Source organism: Theropithecus gelada, chromosome 3 (assembly GCF_003255815.1).
Source record: "Theropithecus gelada isolate Dixy chromosome 3, Tgel_1.0, whole genome shotgun sequence".
NCBI classification, from domain to species: Eukaryota; Metazoa; Chordata; class Mammalia; order Primates; family Cercopithecidae; genus Theropithecus; species Theropithecus gelada.
In genome coordinates this window covers 76,035,554-76,057,865 of record NC_037670.1, presented here as the reverse complement: position 1 = coordinate 76,057,865, position 22,312 = coordinate 76,035,554, and the positions used below count along the sequence as shown (strand labels likewise).

General features: G+C 43.1%; 1 protein-coding gene across 6 annotated transcripts in view; it reads right to left on the bottom strand.

Annotated features, from left to right (window-relative positions):
* ELMO1 (engulfment and cell motility 1) overlaps positions 1-22,312 on the bottom strand; it is a 584,323-nt gene that overhangs the window by 27,956 nt on the left and 534,055 nt on the right. For all 6 annotated transcript variants that reach the window (XM_025378540.1, XM_025378539.1, XM_025378538.1 and 3 more), the window contains 2 exons: positions 13,720-13,883; positions 6,439-6,551 (listed from right to left, as the gene is read on the bottom strand). In XM_025378540.1, coding sequence (XP_025234325.1) covers positions 6,439-6,551; positions 13,720-13,883 — 277 coding nt within the window. The remainder of the gene's footprint in view (positions 1-6,438; positions 6,552-13,719; positions 13,884-22,312) is intronic.

Below are 22,312 nucleotides of genomic sequence, written 5' to 3'. Positions count from 1 at the left end.
GATGGATGGCAAAATATTGGAAAAAGGGGCTGAAAAGGCTGAGCAACTTGTCTTGACTCATAATCAAATGGGAGGCTACTCAGCCAGTATCTTCCTCACAGTAAAACTGGAGTCCTAAGGTTTGGAAGGCTTAGACGTTGTATATTTCTGTCCTGAAGGGAAAGCCGCTACAAGGATAGCATCAGCACAGTGCGTCGACATGTTGGGTGAGACAGTTTCAGTGTCACCCACCAGCAGCAGCTTGATTTGCAGTTTCTTTTATGGCAAGAAAAATGTGTATTTTCCTTTCAAACCCCAGCATGATGTTACTCGTTCCTTTATCCCTCTGGGGGATGAAAGAGTGAGTTGCATCACTAAAAGCAATTAGCAGGAAGCAGTGAGAACATTATCAAAGATTGTTTACTAGCATTTAGGTGAAAATAAGAGTTAATATGGAGGTCTTCCAGTCAATGACTAATGAGAGTATGTTAATAGCCAGGCTTGGTCTCCAAACCCAAAACAAAATATGGGGAGAATTTCGTGTTTCAGTCGTGTGTGTGTGTGTGTGTGTGTGTGTGTGTGTGAGAGGGATAAGAGGGAAAAGCTGCTTTCACAGCTCACGAGCCTGGTAAGAAGGGCTGATTAAAGCTATTCCCAATGTCACATAGATTGCTATGGAGCTAATAACCACTGTCAACTGTAATTTTTTGCAGTGTCGTCCAACAGAACTTCCTGCAATGATGGAAATTCTCTATTATCTGTTTTATCCAATACTAAGAAAACAAATTATAAATTTTCTTTCATTTTAAGTAACTTAAACAGCCATAGGTAGTTCTATCAGGTAGTGTAGCCCACTGTCTGTTTTCATCATCCAGGCTGAAGACAAGCTTGGGGCTGGTCCCCAGGTCTCTGGGAGAGCCCAGCAAGGTGAACAGTAGCAACCACTGCTAGGTGTGAAATGCCAGCCAGTTCAGTGAGACACAGCGCACAGCAAGAACCAAGCCCCAAGACTGCCGTGGAATCAGGACACATCTTTGTCTTGAGTGCAGAGCCCGCTGTCAGCAGCTGGGGGCTGACCCCGGAGGCCCTAAGAGTCCCATATTAGGGAGGAGAACAGGTTTTTGTAAAAGATGTCTTTAGAACACTTCCATGAGGATTCTGAATTTTCCCAAGGATAACCTAAAATGTGCCAAGTCTTCTGTGTGTTCAGAACAAGGTCAGCTTTCTGCCTAAGGTCCAACCTTTCCAAGTCACAAAACAAGAGGGATCCAGCAATGTGTTTAAAGGGAAATGTCATCTTTCCGGTGATGAGATCTAAGATTTTTTTTGTTGGTGCAAAAAAGGGAAACAACTATCGATACCGACGAAGGGCATCAAATCTTCCTCACTTCACTGAGCTTTCTTTAAAAGGACAGATTTGTGTTTTGATTCTGAATTCTGCCTCCGTGGACACAGCTGCTCACAGCAAATGACACCTAAGTCCTCAGGTACTTTTCAAGATGATTTGGTCTAACAGATGCCTTGAAGTCACACATACCTGGGTGACACACCTGGTTCTGATTCTTATTAGCTTCGGGGCCTTGGCCTAATTCTAAAAACCTCAGAAATCCCTGTTCTTCATAAGTATAATGGTCATAATTATATGAGTAAAATACACATAAAGTATGGATCCTACATCTTCCAGAATTGGTTCTTAAAACATATTTGTACTTTCCTGCTCTTCCAGTCAATAGTAGTCCCTCTCGTCCACACTACTGTCCCTCCATCTTTTGGGAACAATGATTATGCATTATTCTGACCTATTGGGAAGTGCCTTTTTTTTCCTGAAAATGAACTGGCTTTTCATAAATTGAAAATATGTATTTATTTATACCTGCCTTTTTGTAACAAAATATTAAAATAAAATTTCAACCAAGGATGGAGAAAGGAATGACGTGCTCCCCACAACAGGGCAATATGGTTACCATGCCCGAACGCACCACTTGGCTCTAGGTCTTCTGACGGGGCCTCCAGAGCAATATAAGATATACCAGCCTTGTTGGCAGGAGTGGTAGGCATGCATTTTGCCCAACACTGAGTTCCAAGATAAGCCTGTCATGTCAGCACTTAGGGAATGCCAGTCAATGAAACAGACACTGTCCTCCGCAGGAGGTTTCATGTTATCACTTCTTGAAATGATTTCCAATGTTAGCCCTGGACTCTCACCAAGGCCATTCAATGCAAGTGATTCTGAAAGACCTTCATCTCTGAAATACAAGAGAAGTAGGGGGCAGTTCTTGAGCCTACAGATTCTCATGAAGCAAATAGTGGCTGATACCATTTGGATCTGTGTCCTCACCAAATCTCATGTGGAATTGTAGTCCCCAGTGTTGGAGGTGGGTCCTTGGTGGGAGGTGACTGGATCATGGGGACGGAGTGCTCATGGATGTTTTAGCACCATCCTCCCCTTGGTACTATATAGTGATAAAGTCCTCTTGAGATCCGGTTATTTAAGTGTGTGGCACCTCCCCTCTCCCTGTCTTCCTCCTGCTGTGGCCATGTGAAGTTCCTTGCTCACCCCTTGCCTTCTACCATGATTGGAAGTTTCCTGAGGCCTCCCCAGAAGCAGAAGCTGTGATGCTTCCTGTACAGCCTGCAGAACTATGAACCAATTAAACCTCTTTTCTTTATAAATTAGCCAGTCTTAGGCATTTCTTTATAGCAATGCGAGAATGGACTCATACAGTGTCCCTAACACAGACAACTTCTGGGGTTTCATCTGAAATCTCTCCTGCAGGAGTCCAGGGAACACAGAAGCCAGGCAATTTCCATGCCAAGGATTCTGTGACCAGGGCTTATACTTCATGGTCAGTAAGTATAAGCTTGGGGAGAGAGTGGAGTGATGCAGGTTAGTGGCCTCCAATGCCACTCCACTTCCTGTGTTTAGAAATCTATATTCTGGCCAGGTGCAGTGGCTCATGCTTGTAATCCCAGCACTTTGGGAGGCGAGGCAAGTGGATCATCTGAGGTCAGGAGTTCAAGACCAGCCTGGCCAACATAGTGAAACCCCGTCTCTACTAAAAATACAAAAAATTACCCAGGCATGGTGGCGGGTACCTGTAATCCCAGCTACTCGGGAGGCTGAGGCAGTAGAATTGCTTGAACCCAGGAGGCAGATGTTGTAGTGAGCCCAGATCATGCCATTGCACTCCAGCCTGGGTGACAGAGCAAGACTCTGTCTCCAAAAAAAAAAAAAAAAAAAAAAAAAAAAATTCTATATTCTGAGTCGCTACGAGCTAAAATTAATAGCCAACATCATCAATAAATGTTTGATAATCTGCCCAGCATCAAAGTGCTATAGATGTATAATTTTACTTACCCCTTACGGCTATTTGATAGAGGAACTAACATCATCCCCATTTGAAAGAAGAAGAAAGAGAAGCACAAAGACATTGAGCAGATTGCCCGAGGCTACCCAGCTAGTGAGTAGGGAGCAGGGACTTCAGCCCAGCTGATTGTGTCTTTTGAGAAATATTACCTCCCAGTTCTAATGTGGTTAGAATTCCCAGAATCCCAGATCTGTAAATGTCTGCATCTGACTATTCCAGTAGCAGAGTTGCACATGAGACAGGCAGAAGGATCACCATTCAACTCAGGGATCTTCTAGCCAAACGTGGCATAGTTGAGTACTCTCTATTTGTTCCTTCACTTTCCAGTTCTGTGGAACTGTAAGTTCTTTCATATTTTCCCTTATAAAGTTAACTACTTAAATTCACTCATCTGTATCCTATTCATTGTCAGACAAGTTTAAAGGGAGTATGTTGCTGGCTCCTGCACTGGGAGTGTCTGCTCTTGAACCTGTGATGACATCTGGCAGGCGGTTGTCCATCCCAGTCTGAGGTCTCATGTAGAAGTGCATCTTTTTTGAAGGGATTAAAAATGTCATGTTCTCATTAATCTGTGTAAATCTAAATGGAATGTTTTGATGGGGTGATAGGAAACCAATTTCAGCACAGTCTGCTTTGAATCCCTATTTTTAAGCACAGAACCAGTCACCAGATTTCAAATCCATTTACCAAATACCAAAAAGCCTTCCTTTCTGCACTCGGAAGGATGATTTTGTATTAAACACAGATGGTCATGCTCCCTAGGGAGCTCAACTCATAAATTTATAATCTAGATGCTAATATTTTTTTTGTTCAGGAGGTAGTTCATTATTAGAAAATTGGAAAAATTTACAGATACGGGACTAACATTTTTTAAACAACAACAACAACAACAAAAACGCTGTTAATTAATACATCTAGAAACAGGATTATTCTGATAGAACCCATCCACTTCAACCTAGTCAGGGAATTCTCATGACGCAGTAGACTAGAAGGTTAAATTGGTGCTAGGAGCTAGGTTGTGAGGGATTCTAGCTGGGCAGCAGTAGAAGCACTGGGTGTCTATTTGCCATTTCCCATCCCCAAACTTCTGTGTCCTTTGCCCAATGTCAAGTAAGTAAAAATCTTATAAATCATCTTTATGGGGGCAGTATATCCCAAACATTGATTTTTTCCAAAGGCAATAAAGACTTCAGGGCATACAATCGGCTCTCTGACTAAATGAGCTCCTGGATCCCCTAATCCTGTCCTCCCACTTTACAGATGAGAACTTGGGGCCTTGAGAGGTCATGTGTCCTTCTAAAGACACCTAGATGGTTCATTAAAGAACTGAGAAGCCTAGCACCAAGTCCACTCACTCTGGCTCACTGCTTTTTTCCTACACAATCTTAAAGAACAATAGTAGCTCCCTTTTCTTGTTGTTTATTGTTGCTACACTCATAATCACCTCTCTTCCTCACGATAGCCCTAGGAGACAGGCATTGCTATCCCCATTTCAGATGGGGAAACTGCCCAAGGTCACACAGCTGGACAGGTGCACAGGCAAGACCGCTCCCACACTGCCCAGTTCTGGGGCTATGTCCTTGCCACTGAGCCCTGTGGTCTTCTTGGAACCCCATTTACTCTGACATGATACCTGATGCAAGGAATGCGATGAGAGGAGGGTATGAACTCATCCTTCAGTGGCTGAACGGGAGGGAGGAGTTCCCTCTTCCACTGCTCTCACTAATAGGAGGCTTTCTCTGTAACTCAGCCCTTATTATTCTGCCTATTGTCCTCTCCCGAGGCTCAGCCTGAAATTCACTCTAAGAGCTTCTCATCCTCTGTGAAGAAACTGCATTTTCCTTCCTCCAGGAAGTTCTGCCTTCGGAAGTTCCTCAATGTGATGTTTAATGGTGACATGAGAAACACTTCCAATTTACTGAATATGCAGCACAGGACAGTTAAAGTAAATGGCCGGGGGATGAGTTCAGCTGACAAACACAAAATGATTTTTGTCATTAGTGGGTGAGCTCTGTGGCTGAGCAGGGCATTCAGCAGGTTTCAAAGTATCTGCCAAAGTTTCTCCTGGGCCATAACTGGTGTTCTTAGTATAGTTGCTAATGCCTATGCTTGCTCCTGCCTCTTCTTCAATCTCTTTGCCTCTTCCCAAATCTTACTTTACAGTTTTATGTTCTGGCTGTTTGCTTCTAGGAGTGTGTGGTATGAAGACTCTAGCTGTGCAATCAGCAGCATGTCAAGAGAGCAAGAAAACAGTCAAGGGTGCTTTACTTGTCCAGGAAAGAAACAGCTAGACATGTTTCCCACCTGTTGAGTCTAGTCTTTTGACATTCATTTGGATTTGACATTTTGAAGTTAGAATCTATAGAGACAATTCAGAAATCTGTCTTGAGAAATTATGTAAGTGATGCTACCCTATCTTAGTTCACTTACTTATATCCCCATATGAAATAATTCTGTCCTAGAAGAGAAGCAGTGTGGGGGATTTGACAATAAGGGCCATCCACGCTGAAAGCTTCAAGATCAAACCCAACAGTGGGTGCCAGCTCTCCTGCACCAAGGGGAGTCATTAAAAGGAAGGGTCCTGGAGCTGTGGAGTTTGAATCCTTGCTCTTCTGTGACTTTGGGCCAGTTTCTTAGCCCTTTAGTGCCTCCATTTCCTAATCTGTAAACTGGGCATAATCCTAGTAGTTACTTCCTAGGGTTATGGTGAGGATAAAATGCATGATAAAGTAATGCATTATAATAGGTATTGGCCAGAACATAGATCTGGAAGTAAGAAGACTAGAGTTTCAGAAGCACCTGGCACATGGTAGGCTCATATACATGTCAGCTATTGTTGACACCACCACTAGAAGTTTTGTGGCACTAAATGGCAAAGAATGGCTCTTCATTTCTGTGGCTCTTCTGGTAATTGTGGACTTTGATTCTCTCTGGGTGTGCATGGGAAGCAGAAATGACCTGGACTGCTATTCCTGTCCTGAGTACAATGCTGCATGGCCTACCCTTAAACCAACACCACACCCCTGTGATGCTCCAGGGAGCAGGCCACTGTTTATCCTGTCCAAGTTTGGAGTGTCCCCAGAAACAATACCTTGCCTCCGCCGGGCGTTGAGTTTCCTAAAGCAGGTCCCTTCCACGAGGCGGTTCAGGCGTTGCTGTTTGATCAGCTCTAAGATTTCTGGCTGAATCTTCTCCTTTAGTTCCCTGTTAGAGGAAAAACACATTCCACAGCATGCCTTGAGAAACAGAGTGTGGCTTGGTGGGCATCATGGGCAGACGGGCAGGGGAGAACAAGTGCATCTTTTCATGACCATCTAATACCTCCAACTTGGCGCTTTAGAGAAGTGTTTATTAAGAGTCAGTGGCCAGGGGTATAAGTACAACACCACAATAGATTCTGTGACATTTACAGAATTCCACAAAGCACCAGTCACTTTAGTGATGTTTTTCTGGAGCTAAGTGTCCTGAGAAATTTCTTCTTTTATTTTCCAAAGCCACAGATATAAACTTACACAAAAATCCATTCAGCACTGCTAAGACAATCAATCCTTGGTCAACTTTTTTTCCCCTGTACCAGGTAAACTCTGAGACTGTATTTGTGATGATTAAACAGGCTTATTAGGCAATCACACGATTACTATTCCACAGCAAACACTGTATAGTGAGCAAACCACAGGACCACTTTTGCTTCGAATTCCATCATTCACAAATGGGGACAACACTGTCCCAGATTCTAGCCCACAGAGACTGAGATAATCATGGGATAAATGAAAGATTATTTGCATCTTGTCTCAGGCTAATGCAATATAATTTAGTTTGAGATCCATTATGCTGCAAAGATATCATGATAGAGTGAAATGGTTTTGTTTTTTTTTAGAGCAGAAATTTTTATCACAGGAAATTTTACATAGCACCCTAGCATTTGAGTCTAGTAAAGCCAAAACTATTCTAGTTGAAGCTGGACAGAGAGACCCAGAGCCCATTCCTCACAGCAGTGTTCTAAGAAGCATTGGCCAGAACATAGATCTACAAGTCAGAAGACTAGAGCTTCAGTCTAGGCTCTGCCCCCATGACTAGCATTTCACGTAGCTCATCTAAGTCTCAGTTTCTTCATCTATAAAATGGGAATAAGAATCTTTCCTGCTGTGACTCCCAAATGAGACAGAGTACAAGTCTTTATTAAGCACTGAGCAGGAATGTAAGGCACAACTGAATTTGCTTTGGTGACATTCTCTCCTTTCCTCAAGCCAAACAGTTCATAGGCCTATATTACCCTGTAGTCAAGGTTCACACATTCATCAGCTTCCACCTTAACTCTGGACCTGCCCTGACGCTGAACTGCCAGCAACCTGTTCTCACATGGTGCTCCATTCCAAGGCGAGAAAGGGACTCATGCTTGTTGGGCACCTACTGTGAGCCGGGTAGCGCAATATGCAGTTTTAGCTCATTTAATCTTCCTCCCCTCCTTCCTGAAAATAACATCTTTTGGGGAAGGTATTAATTTCATCATTCCCATCTTACAGAAGGGGAAACAACTCACAGAGGTTACGTGTAGAATATGGGCACAGACTTAGGTTTTCCTTGTGCAAACTGCTTTGATTTACTCATCAGAAAAAAGAAAAAAGTTACATAAAAGGATAAGGCCATCTAACAGGGTATTCTAGTACTCCATTAACACATTTTTTTGAGGCTTAAGTGCCCTCAAACATTCTCTCATTTGATACTGTTGCAACTGAACATCTATAAAGCATAATATGGAAATTCAGTCCTAATAATAGTTTGGGACATTTGTAAAGTCTTCCCTGTACAGGTCTCTTAGGGTCTCATTTCAGACTTTCAGATCACTAAACTATTTATTATCAGCGCTTAGCTCTTCTAAAATGGACTCAGTAAATTGCAGCTTTGATGAACCCTGCACTGAGTGGAAAAGAAAGCTGGTATCTGCCAGGGAGTTGCACACAGCAATAAATCACTTTATTTATAAATCAACTTCCAAGTCCAGGTGACCGGGCGCACACAAAGACATGGTACCAGAGGATGGAGAAAATCTGGGAGAATGAGTTTTGGAATTTCATCAATTCTTAGGTTATAGATATATATATTTAAATAATAGTTTCACTAGGCCAGGGTTGAGTTATTAAAATGGAGCGGAGGATGCAGTGATGAAGACCAAGAGAAGGAAACAATTGAAGGAATTCTGAGTAATCTTAATTGATGCTTTATGACTTTTTCGTGTAAGACCCAGAGGTGCCTGCCACAACACATTTCATCATGGAACCATATTGTGAGGATGCACTATCAGAATAAGAGAATCTGCTGCTACAAGAATTACTCCTTTTTTTTTTTTTGTTATAAGCCCCCAAGGACTCCAAAATGTGACCAGGCAACGAAGGAAACGAGACAGCTCTTTCCTTCTATTGCACTACCTGGCTCATAGCAGGTGCCCACCAGCTCTTTCTTTTTCGAAGCAATTTCTTCTTTCCTGGCAAATGGACTCAGTAGCCGTAGAATTCACACACGTTAAGAAAACATAAGTAAGCCCTACAGTATGTTTCTGTGGCTGATATCTGCCCTCTGGGGTAAGCCAGGTAATAACTTCATGGGCTACAACTGGCTTTTGAAATTCTGAGCTTGGGGTCAATCAGGCCAGAGCTATGGGTTTACTAGCTTTGCTTTGATAAATATCTTTCTCATTCTATCCAAAGGCCTTGCCAATAAATAAAAGGAAGAAGATTAAAGGAGAAAGGATTTAAAGAGTGTGTGAAGAGCAATTCAAAGTCTAGCACTGTTTCTGGAAAACAATTTCAAGTTCAGGTCCAGTAAGGCCACTGCTATACACAGAAGGCAGACAGCACCATTAGACTGGTGAGATTCCTTCTTTGACTTGGGGCCTGCCCTACTGAGCAACTACCCACTGTCCATCTCTCTGCTGAACCCCAAGGTCAGCTGTCTGACTGTCTAATTGGACGTCTCGTAGCTTCATATATCCAAAGCCGAACTTCTGATCCCCTGCTCCACTTGGTCTGTCCTTTAGTTGTTAAGGCCCAAAATCAGGAGTTCATCCTTGACTTCTCTCTTTCTCTTACATCTCTAGATATTTCCTAATCAATCAGGAAATACCTTTGTCCCTTCTCTTCAAAATGGATCTCATTTTCAGTACACTATAATCATTTCTCATCACCTCTTGATTGGGTTATTAAAATAGCTTTCTCATTGATTTCCCTGCTTCCAAAAACTTGCTTTCTTAGAGTCTATTTCCAATACAGTAATAGAGAGATTATTTAAACACCTAAGTCACATCACATCATTCCTTTGCTCAAAACCCTCCAATGGCTCCCCAACAAGGCCTTGTGTAATGGAGCTCCCTGCACCTTTCTGGCCTCACCTTCCATTGCTCTCTCCCCCTCCGTTAGTTTGCTCCAGCCACACCGGCCTCCTCTTTATTCACTAAACACCCAGACCTCTCCAACCTCAGCGCCTTTGCCCTGGTGGTTCTCTCTGCCTGGAATACCCTTCTCCCAAATATCCACATGGCCTGCTCCCTTAGTCCCTTGCAAGTCTGTACTCAATTGGCACCATCCTAATTAGAGAGCCACTCTAACCAACATATTTAAAACTGCACTCTATTTCCCTTATCTTGCTTTGTGCCTCCACTGCATGTATCTCCTCTTAACATGCTATCATCTTATTCACCGTGTGTATTGCCTTTTTTCTCCCTACTAAAATATAATCACTGTGGGGGCAAGAAATAGGTCTGTTCTCTTCACTACTGAATTGCCAACACATAGAATAGTGTCTGGCACGTGGCAGGCGCTCATTAGATATTTGTCAGCTGTCTGAACACTGAACATTGTATAACTGACCAGACTGTCTCCCTCGCATTAGTTATGAGAAAGCTCTGAGTGAAGCATGTGGCAGATCTTTAGCGAGGATGCAAGTTTGCAGGGTAGGCATCAGCTTTATTCCTGGCTTTGTTTGTTTTTGCTTTTCTTTCCCACTGATTTCTGTTGTACTTTCTAAGACAAGGGAGAGGCATATATTAATACAAATACATGCACAGTGTCAGTTTTATCATTTACATATCAACAGTATCACAACTTGTTAAATTCTGATTACAGGCTAGTAAGACAGAACATTTCTTCAAGTGAATATTAAGGCCCGGGCATATGATAAGTGCTTTTCATGCATTACTTTGTCAAATCCTTATGACAATCCAGTGATGTAGACACTTTGACACTTTTGATATCTTCATTTTTAGAGATGAGGAAAGCAGGCTTAGAATGGATTACATAACTTGCTTACAGAGCCACACTTGTAAATGACCCCAGGTCAGTCTGATAGCAAACTGGGTCGAAGTTTTACACATTTTGCTTCACTGCTTTCACTGATGTTTGTCCTCGCATCTCCCCTTCCTTTCCAACATAGTGTTAAATGATCCATTTTTGGACTATTCAAACTTTTTATAACCATTAACTCCGATTAATTGTGTGGATGGACTTATCTTCCTTGGTAAGTTGCACTAAGTAAGACATAACAAATACCTCCTCTTTGAAACAATTAGTCAAGAGCTAGGAAATAAAACAGAGCTTCTTCAACCCACTGAATATATATTCCCCAAAATATTTATTCACATGGAGTTTACATTTTTCTTCTCAGGAAACATAACCATTTTATAACAACAGGGTGTATTAACAGCTCAAGTGGTCTGCATGGAGCTGAGGTTTGCCACCATGCTGTGTGTGGCATACACAGAGGGAGCAGGCAGCCTGATGGCCAGTGGGATTCCCCACTGGTGGTCAGGCCCCAGCCAAGTTGCTGTCCCTGTCTGCAAAATGAAAAGCTTGAACTGGATGGCCTTAAGGGTGATTTTCAGCTCAAAAATCCCAATATCCTAACCCTCAAGCTTGGGTTAGATCCATCTCCTCTGTGCTCTTCGTGTAACTAAGCACTGAGCCCAGTCTATGGTAAATCCGCCACCCCTAATCCTAGCCTGTGACAGAAGGAGACCAAGTGTCTCTGGGTCTCTGCCTGCCCCCAGCACCTTGCGCAGGGCCTGGCATGTAGGAATTGTTCAATATATGTTTGTGAAATGAACAAATGAATGAAAACAAGCATACATGGTCTACTCCTCTATTCCTTTCTCTTAGGTGACTTGGGTTTATTGTGTGAGCCATTTTGGCAGAAGTTAGACTTCATGTAACCCCATAATGAATTCCTGTCTAGTAGATCACTCTAATAGGCAAAACATACCACAGCTACCCTCTGCCGGTTTCAGAGGTTGGGGTAAATATCAAACTGGTCCCTGGCCCTCCTGCTTAAATGCTGTGGCTCCTAACCACTCTCTGTGACTTTGCTGCAGCTACAGATATCAAGACCTCCAGTGGGCCATGGTACTTCTCGGTCCATGGCCGAGGGATGATGCAAAAGCTACATCCATGCAGAAGATTCCCTTCATATTTGGATTGTTTCAAAGATAAGAGCATCTTATAATACAAGGGGAAAGAAACTTCAGAATGTCACAGGCAAAGTCTTAGGAAGTGAAGATACAAAGCCAAAGTAGGAGTAAAATGTTCGCACTTGCCATGAGGTTAACAGTCTTAACTTGAAAAAAGTCAAGGTCAAACATAATTCATCAAATGTAATTCAGAGTCACTTGCCTTTAACGGAAGTGATTCCACAAGTCTCCCTTCAGGTTTTAAGATTTATTATCAAAAGCATAATAAAGTGTCCTATGTTTATACATCTGCTGAAACATGTTATGAAATCCAGTATACTGTAGGCCCTGGGATGGGGCAAGGAGCCATTGTCCCTCTTTGCAGGTGAGAAACTGCATCTCTGAGGAGCCAGTCACTTATCCAAAGTGCATCCTGCTTGGTGTTTCTAGCTGTTACCGTCTTCTGGCTGAGGACCAATGCAAAACCCCAGCAGTACCTCTTGTCAAGGCTAGCTGATGCTTATGCAGGTATGACTTAGGTTTTGCAATGATGAAACCAAAGCACCTTGGAAGCATTTTCCCTCCCCAGCTGACTGACTTCATGCCAACTAGTCTGCAGGGTTCTACTCCACAGTTTCTAACAGTGCTTCTTAAGATTGGAAAACAAATGTACAGATATTACTGCTTAGCTATTGTCCTTTTAGACCTGTGCACTTTTTAAACCTCATTTCAGTCTCTCACATTGCAAAGAAGCTTGGGCAGGGCAAACAAAATATTAGCTGAGGGGTCAGTAGACTTGAGGCTCAGTCCTGGCTCCTCCACTTGTTAGCATGGTGCTCACCCCTCCAGACTAGCGTTTGCATAGGAATAAGACCTGCCTATCCTAGCCTTTGCATGGGAGTAAGGCCTGCCCATCTCACAGGGATGTGAAGAAATGAAATAGCATGAAGGGTGCTTTACAAATTGCCAAGCATTAGAAGTGTCAAATACTGGAGGTCAACAAACAAAAAGGGAAAGAATCAGAAACAGAAAGAGAGCATGTGTGCGTGGTAGGGGAGTATAGCCTTCAGAATTAAAACTATGTTACAAGTTGGCTTCATGCAAAAGCTCAGAAGAAGCTGTGTCCAGTCTTCTGAGGACAAAATGAGAATAAATATCAAACACATATGCCTTTCCCTATTTTTTTCCTCTTTAAAATTGACCCAGCTCTTAGAACAGGACAAAGGAAGGGAAACAGAGCAGTTCTAAGAAAAGATGAAGCAAGCAAAATACCCTTCATGTGTGAGTTCAGAACATTTTAAAGATTGGAATACATGAAATTTTGCAATGCTTGCAAGTGGCGTTTCTTGCAAAGTCCTGTGAAGGGGGGCATGCTGCCTCCCCACTGTAGGACTGTAGGTTCATAGTCATGAAGGCCATATAGCATGCTGCGATGCCAACCAGTGCCAACAGGGCAAAGAGGAGGTAGTTCACTCTCTTCCTCTCAAGCTCTCACTCCCACTCATTTGGACTCATGCTACTTTCATTTTCATATTGCTTTACCTATGGATGGGCCTCACTCTGGCTGGCTCGGAAGGTCTTGCTATTCAAAGGGCGCCCGCATGAAATATAGTTTTACTGGACAAAGGGAAAAAAATTGTTCCAAGTGTTGGAAAAGGTCCAAACTTTTAAGCTACAAATCTCTGGAAGACTTGTCACTAATGGGGCCAGTTCCTGGTTTAGATCCATTCTTCCAACACCTGGCCCACTCCACTCAGCCCAGCCCTTCCTCAAGGAGCTGCTGAGACTCCCCTAACTAAATAAGAGATCCCTCGGAATGTCTTCTGCTGACCTTCCCTGAGGAGCTCATGACACAGCCCAGCTTTGTGATAGGCGATCATTCGAGAAATAGTGGGTTAGAGTCTTTTGGGAGACAGAGGTCAATACGGGGTAACTTACAAAATCGGGCGGGACTGGAAATCTTCCTGGTTCATCCTCTCGGACTGGCGGATTTTCAGGATCTCGGTGTAGCTCAGGTTCTGCAGTTTGCTCTTGAACTGGTCCAGGGAGCTAGGCTTGGTTGTAAGTGCTCTCATAACCTGCTCCTTCACCACCTGCATTACCTGCAGATGAAAGGAAAACCATCATTTTCCTGGGGGCTGACCTTTCCCATTCAGAAAAGTCTTTCCGAGTTAAGGGCTCCCTGCTTCCCTGGTGCCCTCTGCATGCATGCTCAATACGAACCTTGAGCGTGCTTTTCCAAAAGAGTAAACTTCCATCATGCCCATCTTTCATTTTCTCTTGTATTGCCGGAACACAAGAAAGGAAATGGATTGATAACAGGGAACTGGTAGGGTGGGGAATCTTGGGGTGGGAGGCGGACTCCACTTGCTTGACATATTATGTGACTGCTGCTGACTCAACATTGTAAACAATGCCAACTCAAGAGTCAGGAATGAACGAAGGCCAGGCAGCAGCTAGAGCCCTGCATAGTAATTATTTTTTTCCAGGAGAAAATCACTGAGATACAATTAACTGTGGAAGTTTGGTTGGCGCTGCTTCAAATGAATGTGAACAGATACTCACACCCCGCTCTCCCAGACTGCTTTCCCCATGTAGTTAGGGCCTCAGTGTTCATACTAATTATGCATTTGGAAATGTACATGTGGTATTGCCTCTTTGAGCCAGGCGCTAAAAAAAGAGGTTTATTAAATTAGAACAGACATATCCCACTGGAAGCTTCAAGAAAAAAGAAGAATATGGTAATTTTCTGCCTCAGGACAGGGCTAGCCCACAAGGAGGCAATTAACCACTGCCTCTATTAATGTGGGTTCATCTTCATCAGGATGCATACAGCAGGAAAAGACCAGAAAAAACACAAGCATCTCAGAGTGGAATCTTGCTGCTTCTTTTTTCACCCTCCATTACAGATGATAGCAACAAGTGATACCATTTATAGGAATCTATGTGCCAGATGCTATGGTAGGTGCTTTATCTATGTTTTCTTTCTTTAGCCACTCAAATCTATGAGGTAGATATTACCATCAACTCCACTTTACATATGAAGAAACTGAGGCTTTGAAACCTTAAGAAACTTCAAAATCATACCATTGGTCGTTAAGTGGCTGAGCTGGGATTGGATATCAGGATTGTAAACACCCGACTATGCTGCCACCCATGCCACCATTCTTCGTGTCATTTGGGAACTTAAAAATAAGGCAAACGACAGATGCACCCCTGCTATATGTTGAATTCTGTGCTAGGCAGTTTGCTCTTTATCACCTTATTTAATCCTCCCTCCAATACAGTGGAGGTGCCATTACCACTATGTAAAAGAAAAGGAAACTGACTGAGAAAGGATTGATGACTTGCCCCAAATCACACATATGTAGTTGAATCCTAGGATCCCAAGCAACCCAAGAGGATGGATTTGGCATAGACTAGATGTTGAACAAATATGCATATGATGTATTTCTTGCCTTCTATGAACTAATGGTCTCAGAAAGGTGGACATGGCCAAGGATCATTACAGTAGAACTGCAGAAATGATAGAGATGACAGGCTGATGGACTTTGTTGGTAGGTGGATAGGCTTTTCATTGAAGACATTTCATGGGAAGGGAAATAAATGAATAATCTGGAACACCACTGTGTATCAGCTGCTTTGAACCTGGCTTGCGTCTGAATTGGAACTAGTCACATAAGCATTGTTTCATGCCCCCAGCATAATGTCATACAGGCAAATTTCCAGTTGATCTTTCACCAGATCTGTTTTTTTTTTCTTTTTTTTAAAATAACTTAGGCAAAATGCCAAATTTGGAGTGCTTGACAAATTTGGAAATTGTGACCATCTAACATCATGTGGCATAAATGATTAAATTTGGTCAAGGTTGAGCTATAATACTTTGCTGTATCATATGAGGGGCACCATAGGGGGTGCTGCTTGGCCCACTTAGAGAGGCCAAGGAGCCAAGGAGATCATTACTGTTTGCCAATGATATCTGGTTTTCTTGCGGGAGGCTGGACATGACGAGAGACTAAGATAATAGTGATAAGAATACCAAAAATGAAGATATGATTTTCAAACAGAATCAGGTTAAAGCTAAGAGTTTTAGAGCGATCTCCACTCCCCTCATTTTACAGATGAAGAAGGTGATTCCCTCATGTCATGTGTTTCTTAAGGGTATGTCACAGAGATAATGGTGATTACACCACATCTGCCTAGACACAGCAATGAGCCAAAGTGGTCACGTGACCTGAGCTGACCAATCAGCATCCTTCCCCAGACTTTTCTGTCTTGAGGCAGACCCGAAGCATGCTCTCTTTCCCTCAAATTGAGAACTGTAAGACTATGTCCCTTCATATATAGGAAAGGGGAAGATAATGAGACCAATGCCAGTAGAAGCACACAGAAGAAAATAGATGTGTGTGTGTGTGTGTGTGTGTGTGTGAGAGAGAGAGAGTGTTAATAGTTAAGCCTTGTTCAACTGTAAAGGTGATTCAAGCCCTGCATTTGGTTGTTTGGTTACAAGAGCCTTTTTTTTTTTTTTTTTTTTTTTTTTTGGAAGATGGCTTGGATGATGGTTTGACTGTTCCTGTTACTTGCAACCAAAGAATCCCAACAAATACATACAGTGATGTCCAAGAGGAGGACCAGCTGTGGGGCTGAGATTGCCCAGGGAAAGGGAGGAGTAGGAGAGGGAAGCTGGATAGAAATAGCAAAGTTAATTCAACAAGTGACTTTTAAAAATCGCCTGCATTTACAGGCTCATGAGTGCACCTCTGCATGGAAATCATGATGATCCCTTATGGAATGTGCGGAACTCTTTAACTCCTACTTCTAGATTATGCTTAAAATCTACTCCTAGAGCCCCATTCCTCTAGCTTAAGACTTTGATCCTTGCTAGATGCAAGAATACATAAATAGAACAATCCTTTGAATTTTCCCCAAATCACTTATACTTCAGTTTGAAGAAAGTATAGAACTTTTCCTAAGACTAGGTTGATAGGGAGAAGGAAAAAGCAGGCACCTGGCCCCAGAGGAAGGGATATAAGCAGTGGGTATAAAGCACAGGACAGAGGTTGGTGGAGTGAAAGACTAGCTTCACCTACTTCACTTCACAGTTTTGTTGGCACCAGCCCTGAGAAGTTCTATGGTCACTCTGCATGTCAAGGAAAATAACCTCAGTGAAAGGTATCATTCATTTTTTTAAGAAGACAAAAGAGTTACATAAGTCAAACATTCCTCTGTGCCTTTGCAATTTAGCTACAAGGTTTACAACTGATAGCTTCATGTCTCTGTTAATGTTTTGCATGTGCAAGACATTCACAAATCAAGACATTCACAACCACCATCCTTAACTCTACCTTCCTTAGAAAACATCACACCTTTTACCATTTGTTTGAAAAACCCACAGACGGTGTTGTGGAGGCATCAGAAAATCAATGGAATTAAGCTTTTAGTTACAGTACGTGCTTTGCCACAGACATCAAAGAAAGTACACTCTTAGACTCTGCATTCGCTGTTGGTATTGCCCCCTCATTCAATCGATGTCTGGACCCTGTCAGTGGTGTGTTTCTGGAGTCTTCTTAGCCCATATTCTCTGTAATAATGTTACAAATTACAAAAAGAGTGAGAGTCCCACAAGACATCTGTACTTCAAATTGAGAAATCCTTTTGGCTCCTTGGAAGACTGGGTTAAAGGTACGAGCATAGGAGGTTTCTAAATGGAATCAAGCATTCTGGCAAAGTCCACCTATGTCCCTGCTCTCACTGTTGGTCATGTAAATGTGCTCCTGTGTTTTATCACAAGACCTACTGAGCCTACATGTGTTCCTCGTCCAATCAGTTCTCCCATCCTGCCTTTAACCCACAAGCTTCATCCAGCATCATTTATCCATTTTTTTCAACAAATGTTTTGTGAGCACCTACTCAGTGCAAAGAATGATGAGACACTGCAGGCCTTGCGCCAGATGAGCTCTCAGCCTGGGACAGTGGAAAGACACATACTTGCCTCACCCAAGGGAAGACGTGATGTCACAGGGGAGCAAGGGGTCAGGTGTTCACTCCACGAACACTTATGGAGGCCCTCCCAAAGGGCTGAGGGCATAGCACCAGGACTTTAGCTGGGGCTGGTGGAAAGGTCACATGCAGACAGGCTAAGGTGCAGGGGAGGGGCCATTCTTGGTGACAGCAGCAGCCTGAGTGAAGTCTTGGAGGGGGAAGGAGAACATAGCCGTGGGTGGGGAAGAGTGTTCGGCAGTTTTGTTTAGTTGGAGAAATCAGGTGGAGCTGCAAGGTGTGGTTGAAAAGCAAGTTGGGTCAGATGGGGGATGGCTTTGATGGCTAAAATGAAAAATTTGGATTTTTTTTGTTTGTTTGTTTCTGTAACTAAGGCTATGTCACCAGAGGACTTTGGGGTCTGTGAAGGAATTTGATAATATAAAGTATGTTGGAACGCTTATAAAGAAGTCATTATTTCTGCTCTAGCTGGGGTAAGGAGGGGATGTTACAGAAGTCTCCATGGCTGAGACAACATTTTGCTTGGAGGATGAATGGGAGTTACTCAGGTGAAGAAGAGGGAGAAGGGAATTCTAAGCAGAAGGACCAGCATGAGCAAAGGCAAGGAGGTAGGACGTACATGCTTCAAGCATGGAAGAAAACATGCTTTTGGAGTCTACATTAGTAGCTTTTGGCAAACAGGTACTAGCTGCAGTATGGCTTCTCAGCCTTTAGAACACCACACGTGATTTTGAATCCAGCATGCATGTTTCCTGGGGCTTTGACCTTCCTCAAGACACTCAATCTCTCTCAGACTCATTTTTACTATCTTTACTCATTTTTTTTTTTACCACTCCTAAACTAGGAGTACTAATCATTTAGAATTCAAACAGTTGTAAACTGGATAATGCCCCACATCCTTTACAGTACATACTGGATATCTAGCAAATGTAAGTTCCTCTTCCTAAGCCTTAGTTTGCTCATTGTAGAGTGCTAGTAATAATATGAAATTCACAGCGTTGTGAAATCTAAACAAAATATTGTAGCCAAAGTACCTAATATACTGAAGAGAACATACTAGACACTCAACCAATGTCAGCTCCCTTACAATCCCAGAAGGAATTTACGTATGTAAGAAGCTTCTCCTGTAAAAATATTTTGGACAGGGTATTCCTGGGCCACACATGCATCAGCTGACAACTTGGTAGGAATGCAACTTCCTGGGCCCACCCCAGATTTACTGAATCAGAAATGCTAAGAGTGGCACCCAGCAATCTATGTTAACAGTTCTCTAGGTGATTTTAATGCATGCTCAAGTATGAGAACCACTGATTTCGGCAAACATCCAGCACCCCTTCTGAGTCTTCCATATGGCATCTACATCTTCCAGCGAGTCTTGTCATATCACCAGCAAGCAGTGAAGCTAGTTATTGGTGTACATTTCATGCTGTCTAGATTGTAAGTCCCTGGAGGGCAGGAACTATTTCTTACTTGTATGATGGCCCATACTACTTAATATAATATATTCCAGAGTGTAATATGGTTGGTATGAGCAATGCCAGAGGCTTTTAGGCTCCCACCTTTCATCTGTAGATTGACACAACAAGTAAGTCCTTAGCAGAATGATGAGTCTGCCAACAAGGTTTATAAAGCACACTTTCACAAAGCCAAAGAACAAAGCCTGTGGCCGTGGGATGGTGTCTTAGGGCTCCAGAGGTCATTTTGGGCTTCTTTCCAGGGGAAGAGCTGGAAGGCGATAGATCCACAGCCAAGTGAAGGGTTTCTGGAGAAGGTACAATGGTGTATGCTACTGGGCACTGCCACTAACAGGTGGTCAATACTTACAAAAAAAGTACAGTTTATCCCCAATCAGTGGTGTCCATTAAATTGATTTATCTTCACGGTGGAGAAAAGGCTGTCTTAGGAAAAACAGATGCCAACCCAGTCTAGCTAAAAATGACTCATGTGGGGGAGACTTTATTGCTGGACCATTTTTCTTCCTAGGAATGTTCCTTACACACAACAAAAGGACTGAAGGCTCACAACAACCGAAGAATTGGAAAGATTCTGCCTGCAGAGGGGTCTGGGGGAAGAAGACCCTAAGTGCTCATGTGTGGGAAGGATAATTTCCCAGAGGCCAGGGATCGCTTTGGGGCTACACTCTAAGGGTACAATGTGGAGAAATGGCCTTGCCCAGAAAAAGTGTGAGAAGTGAGGGTACAAACTGATGGCTTACCTGGTAGGGGCAATTATTGATCCCTCCTTGGCCTACCTCCATATAGAGGTCTTTAAAATTGGGTCAGCTTCTGGAAACTCACAATAGTTTTACTTTATAGTTTTGCCAGATCAGGGAGTGGAGTACCTAGGCCAGGCCATGCATGCAGGACACTTTGCTGAGTGGTGTCATGCATATTAACACGAAGGAGAGAGAAAATAAAGGTGCTGTCTGGGCTCAAGGAGTAGCAGTTGAGGTTTCTGAATTTATTTTAGGACAGTGAGGCTTAGACAGGGGTTAGCAAACTTCTGTTAAGGGCAGATAGTAGTATCTTAGTCTTCGTGAGCCATATAGTGTCTGCTGCAATTACTCAACTCTACCATGGCAACTTATGTAATGACAGACAATATGTCAGTGAATGGGCATGGCTGTGTTCTAATAAAACTTTATTTACAAAACACAGGTGGTGGGCTGGATTTGGCCTGCAACAGTAGCTTGCCAATGCCTACTGTAAAATAAAAACAACACCTGGCTTTATAGTTAGGCATAAGTCATTTCAAAGTCTGGTTCTGTCACTTACAAGCTGGGCAAATCACTCAACTTCTCTGAACCTTGGTTTTCTTATCTATAAAGTAGGGGTAATAATCTTTAATTAGGATTAAGAGATGTAGAGCATTGTGCCCAATATGTTACGACGTTTCCTCTGAATCACAGTCCTAGACATCTTATCCAAAAAAAATCATCTCCTTGCAGCTTGCAAACAACTTACGAATCTTCACAAGATGACTCTGGGTGTTTTATAATACATGCAGGGTGGTTCAAGATTATATTCAGGACAAATTGAACAGAATTGGTTCCGACAGATTAAAGAGAGGTGTTTTCATCAAACAGTATTCTCAACTCTTGCCTGAATGGTTTCAGGGCTCGGAAGATGCTCTGGCCTGTCCTTGCTCTTTTCTGCCTCACCTCTCACTGTGGTTCCACCACTGCAGTCCCCTGGTGAAGGGGCTCCTCGTCTAAGGTCCTGTGGGGTCATCCTTAATGTAAATGAAGAGAAACTGCTTTGAAATCACAGCTCAGCCAGTGTGCAACCTCTGGCTCCTCTCAATTTCATCATGTGTCCTCAATTATACCAGATGAATTCTAAACACTTTGTTCATTAATAAATGCAAAAAAGCTTCTCTGAATTTCACAAAGGATGTGTGGTCTAATCTTGGCGTCCAGTAATAAGAGAACTCAGCAAGTCATTAACTTCTCCTGCCTCTGTTTCTTCAGTGTGTCCCTAACGGCCCTCTGAGCTCTAAGCTCCTGTAAGCATCTGCCCGAAGGGGTGATGAGACCTAATTTAGAGCCAAAGCCAGTGCTGTGCTTAGCATAGGCAGTGAGGTCCTTATAAGTCTTCCTCTCTAGGACGGCATTTCACAACCCAACGAACACGAAGCTTATGGTGCATCACATCAAAAACGAAGTTAAGTGCTATGAGAAAAACAATGGTCAACAACAGACTGAAACTTTCTCCATTGGTTTTATTCTTCCTGGGTTATTCTTGAATGCAAACCACTGACAACTCAAGTCTTGTTCTCTGGGCGCCATATACCTGGATTTGTGACCATATGTAACTCTGAGGGTGTCTTTGGTAAGCGATGGCAAGTGATGTAGCAGTGATCAAAATAATGAAACTTCTTGAGCTTGGGAACCTGTATGTTGATGAAAGTCAGGAATTTTGCTCTGAGGATCAGAGTTTTCAGGAGTGGTGGGATGTTGACTTTGCCTCTAGAATATCTATTCCTTCTACTTCACGTCATTTTCACTGACCTCTCCCTGGACCCTTGCCCTTCCTGGTTTAGCCATCAACCTTCTTACTTCAACTCTGCCCCTTCCAGCTCCTCCTCACTCCAGCCAGCTTATTTCCAAAATGCAAAGCTGATCATGTCATTCACCTGTTTAAACCCTGCAGGGGCCCAGCATTTCCTCTTGGGTGAAGGCCAGCCTCTCCAATGCATTGCCGTCTACCTTCCCATCTCGTAGAGATGTCCTTACCTGGCCGAGCCCTTGCACCCCACGATCTTGTCTCACTAGGATCCCCTCAGTGCTTTAACTTCACTCCTGTGCCTTCACTCTTGCCCTTCCTCCTACCCATGACTACTACCTTCCTTCTAGCCCCTGCTCATTTGTTAATCCTAGGCCTAGATGTTACCATCCTTGATCATTCTTCCTGACCTGCCACAGTTCCCCCAAAGTCAGGGTTTCTGTCCCTATTCTCCCATCACAGCCCTATCCCAGCACTGACTGTACCATAATATGACCTGTGCCCTCCTTTATTACTATCTCATCTCC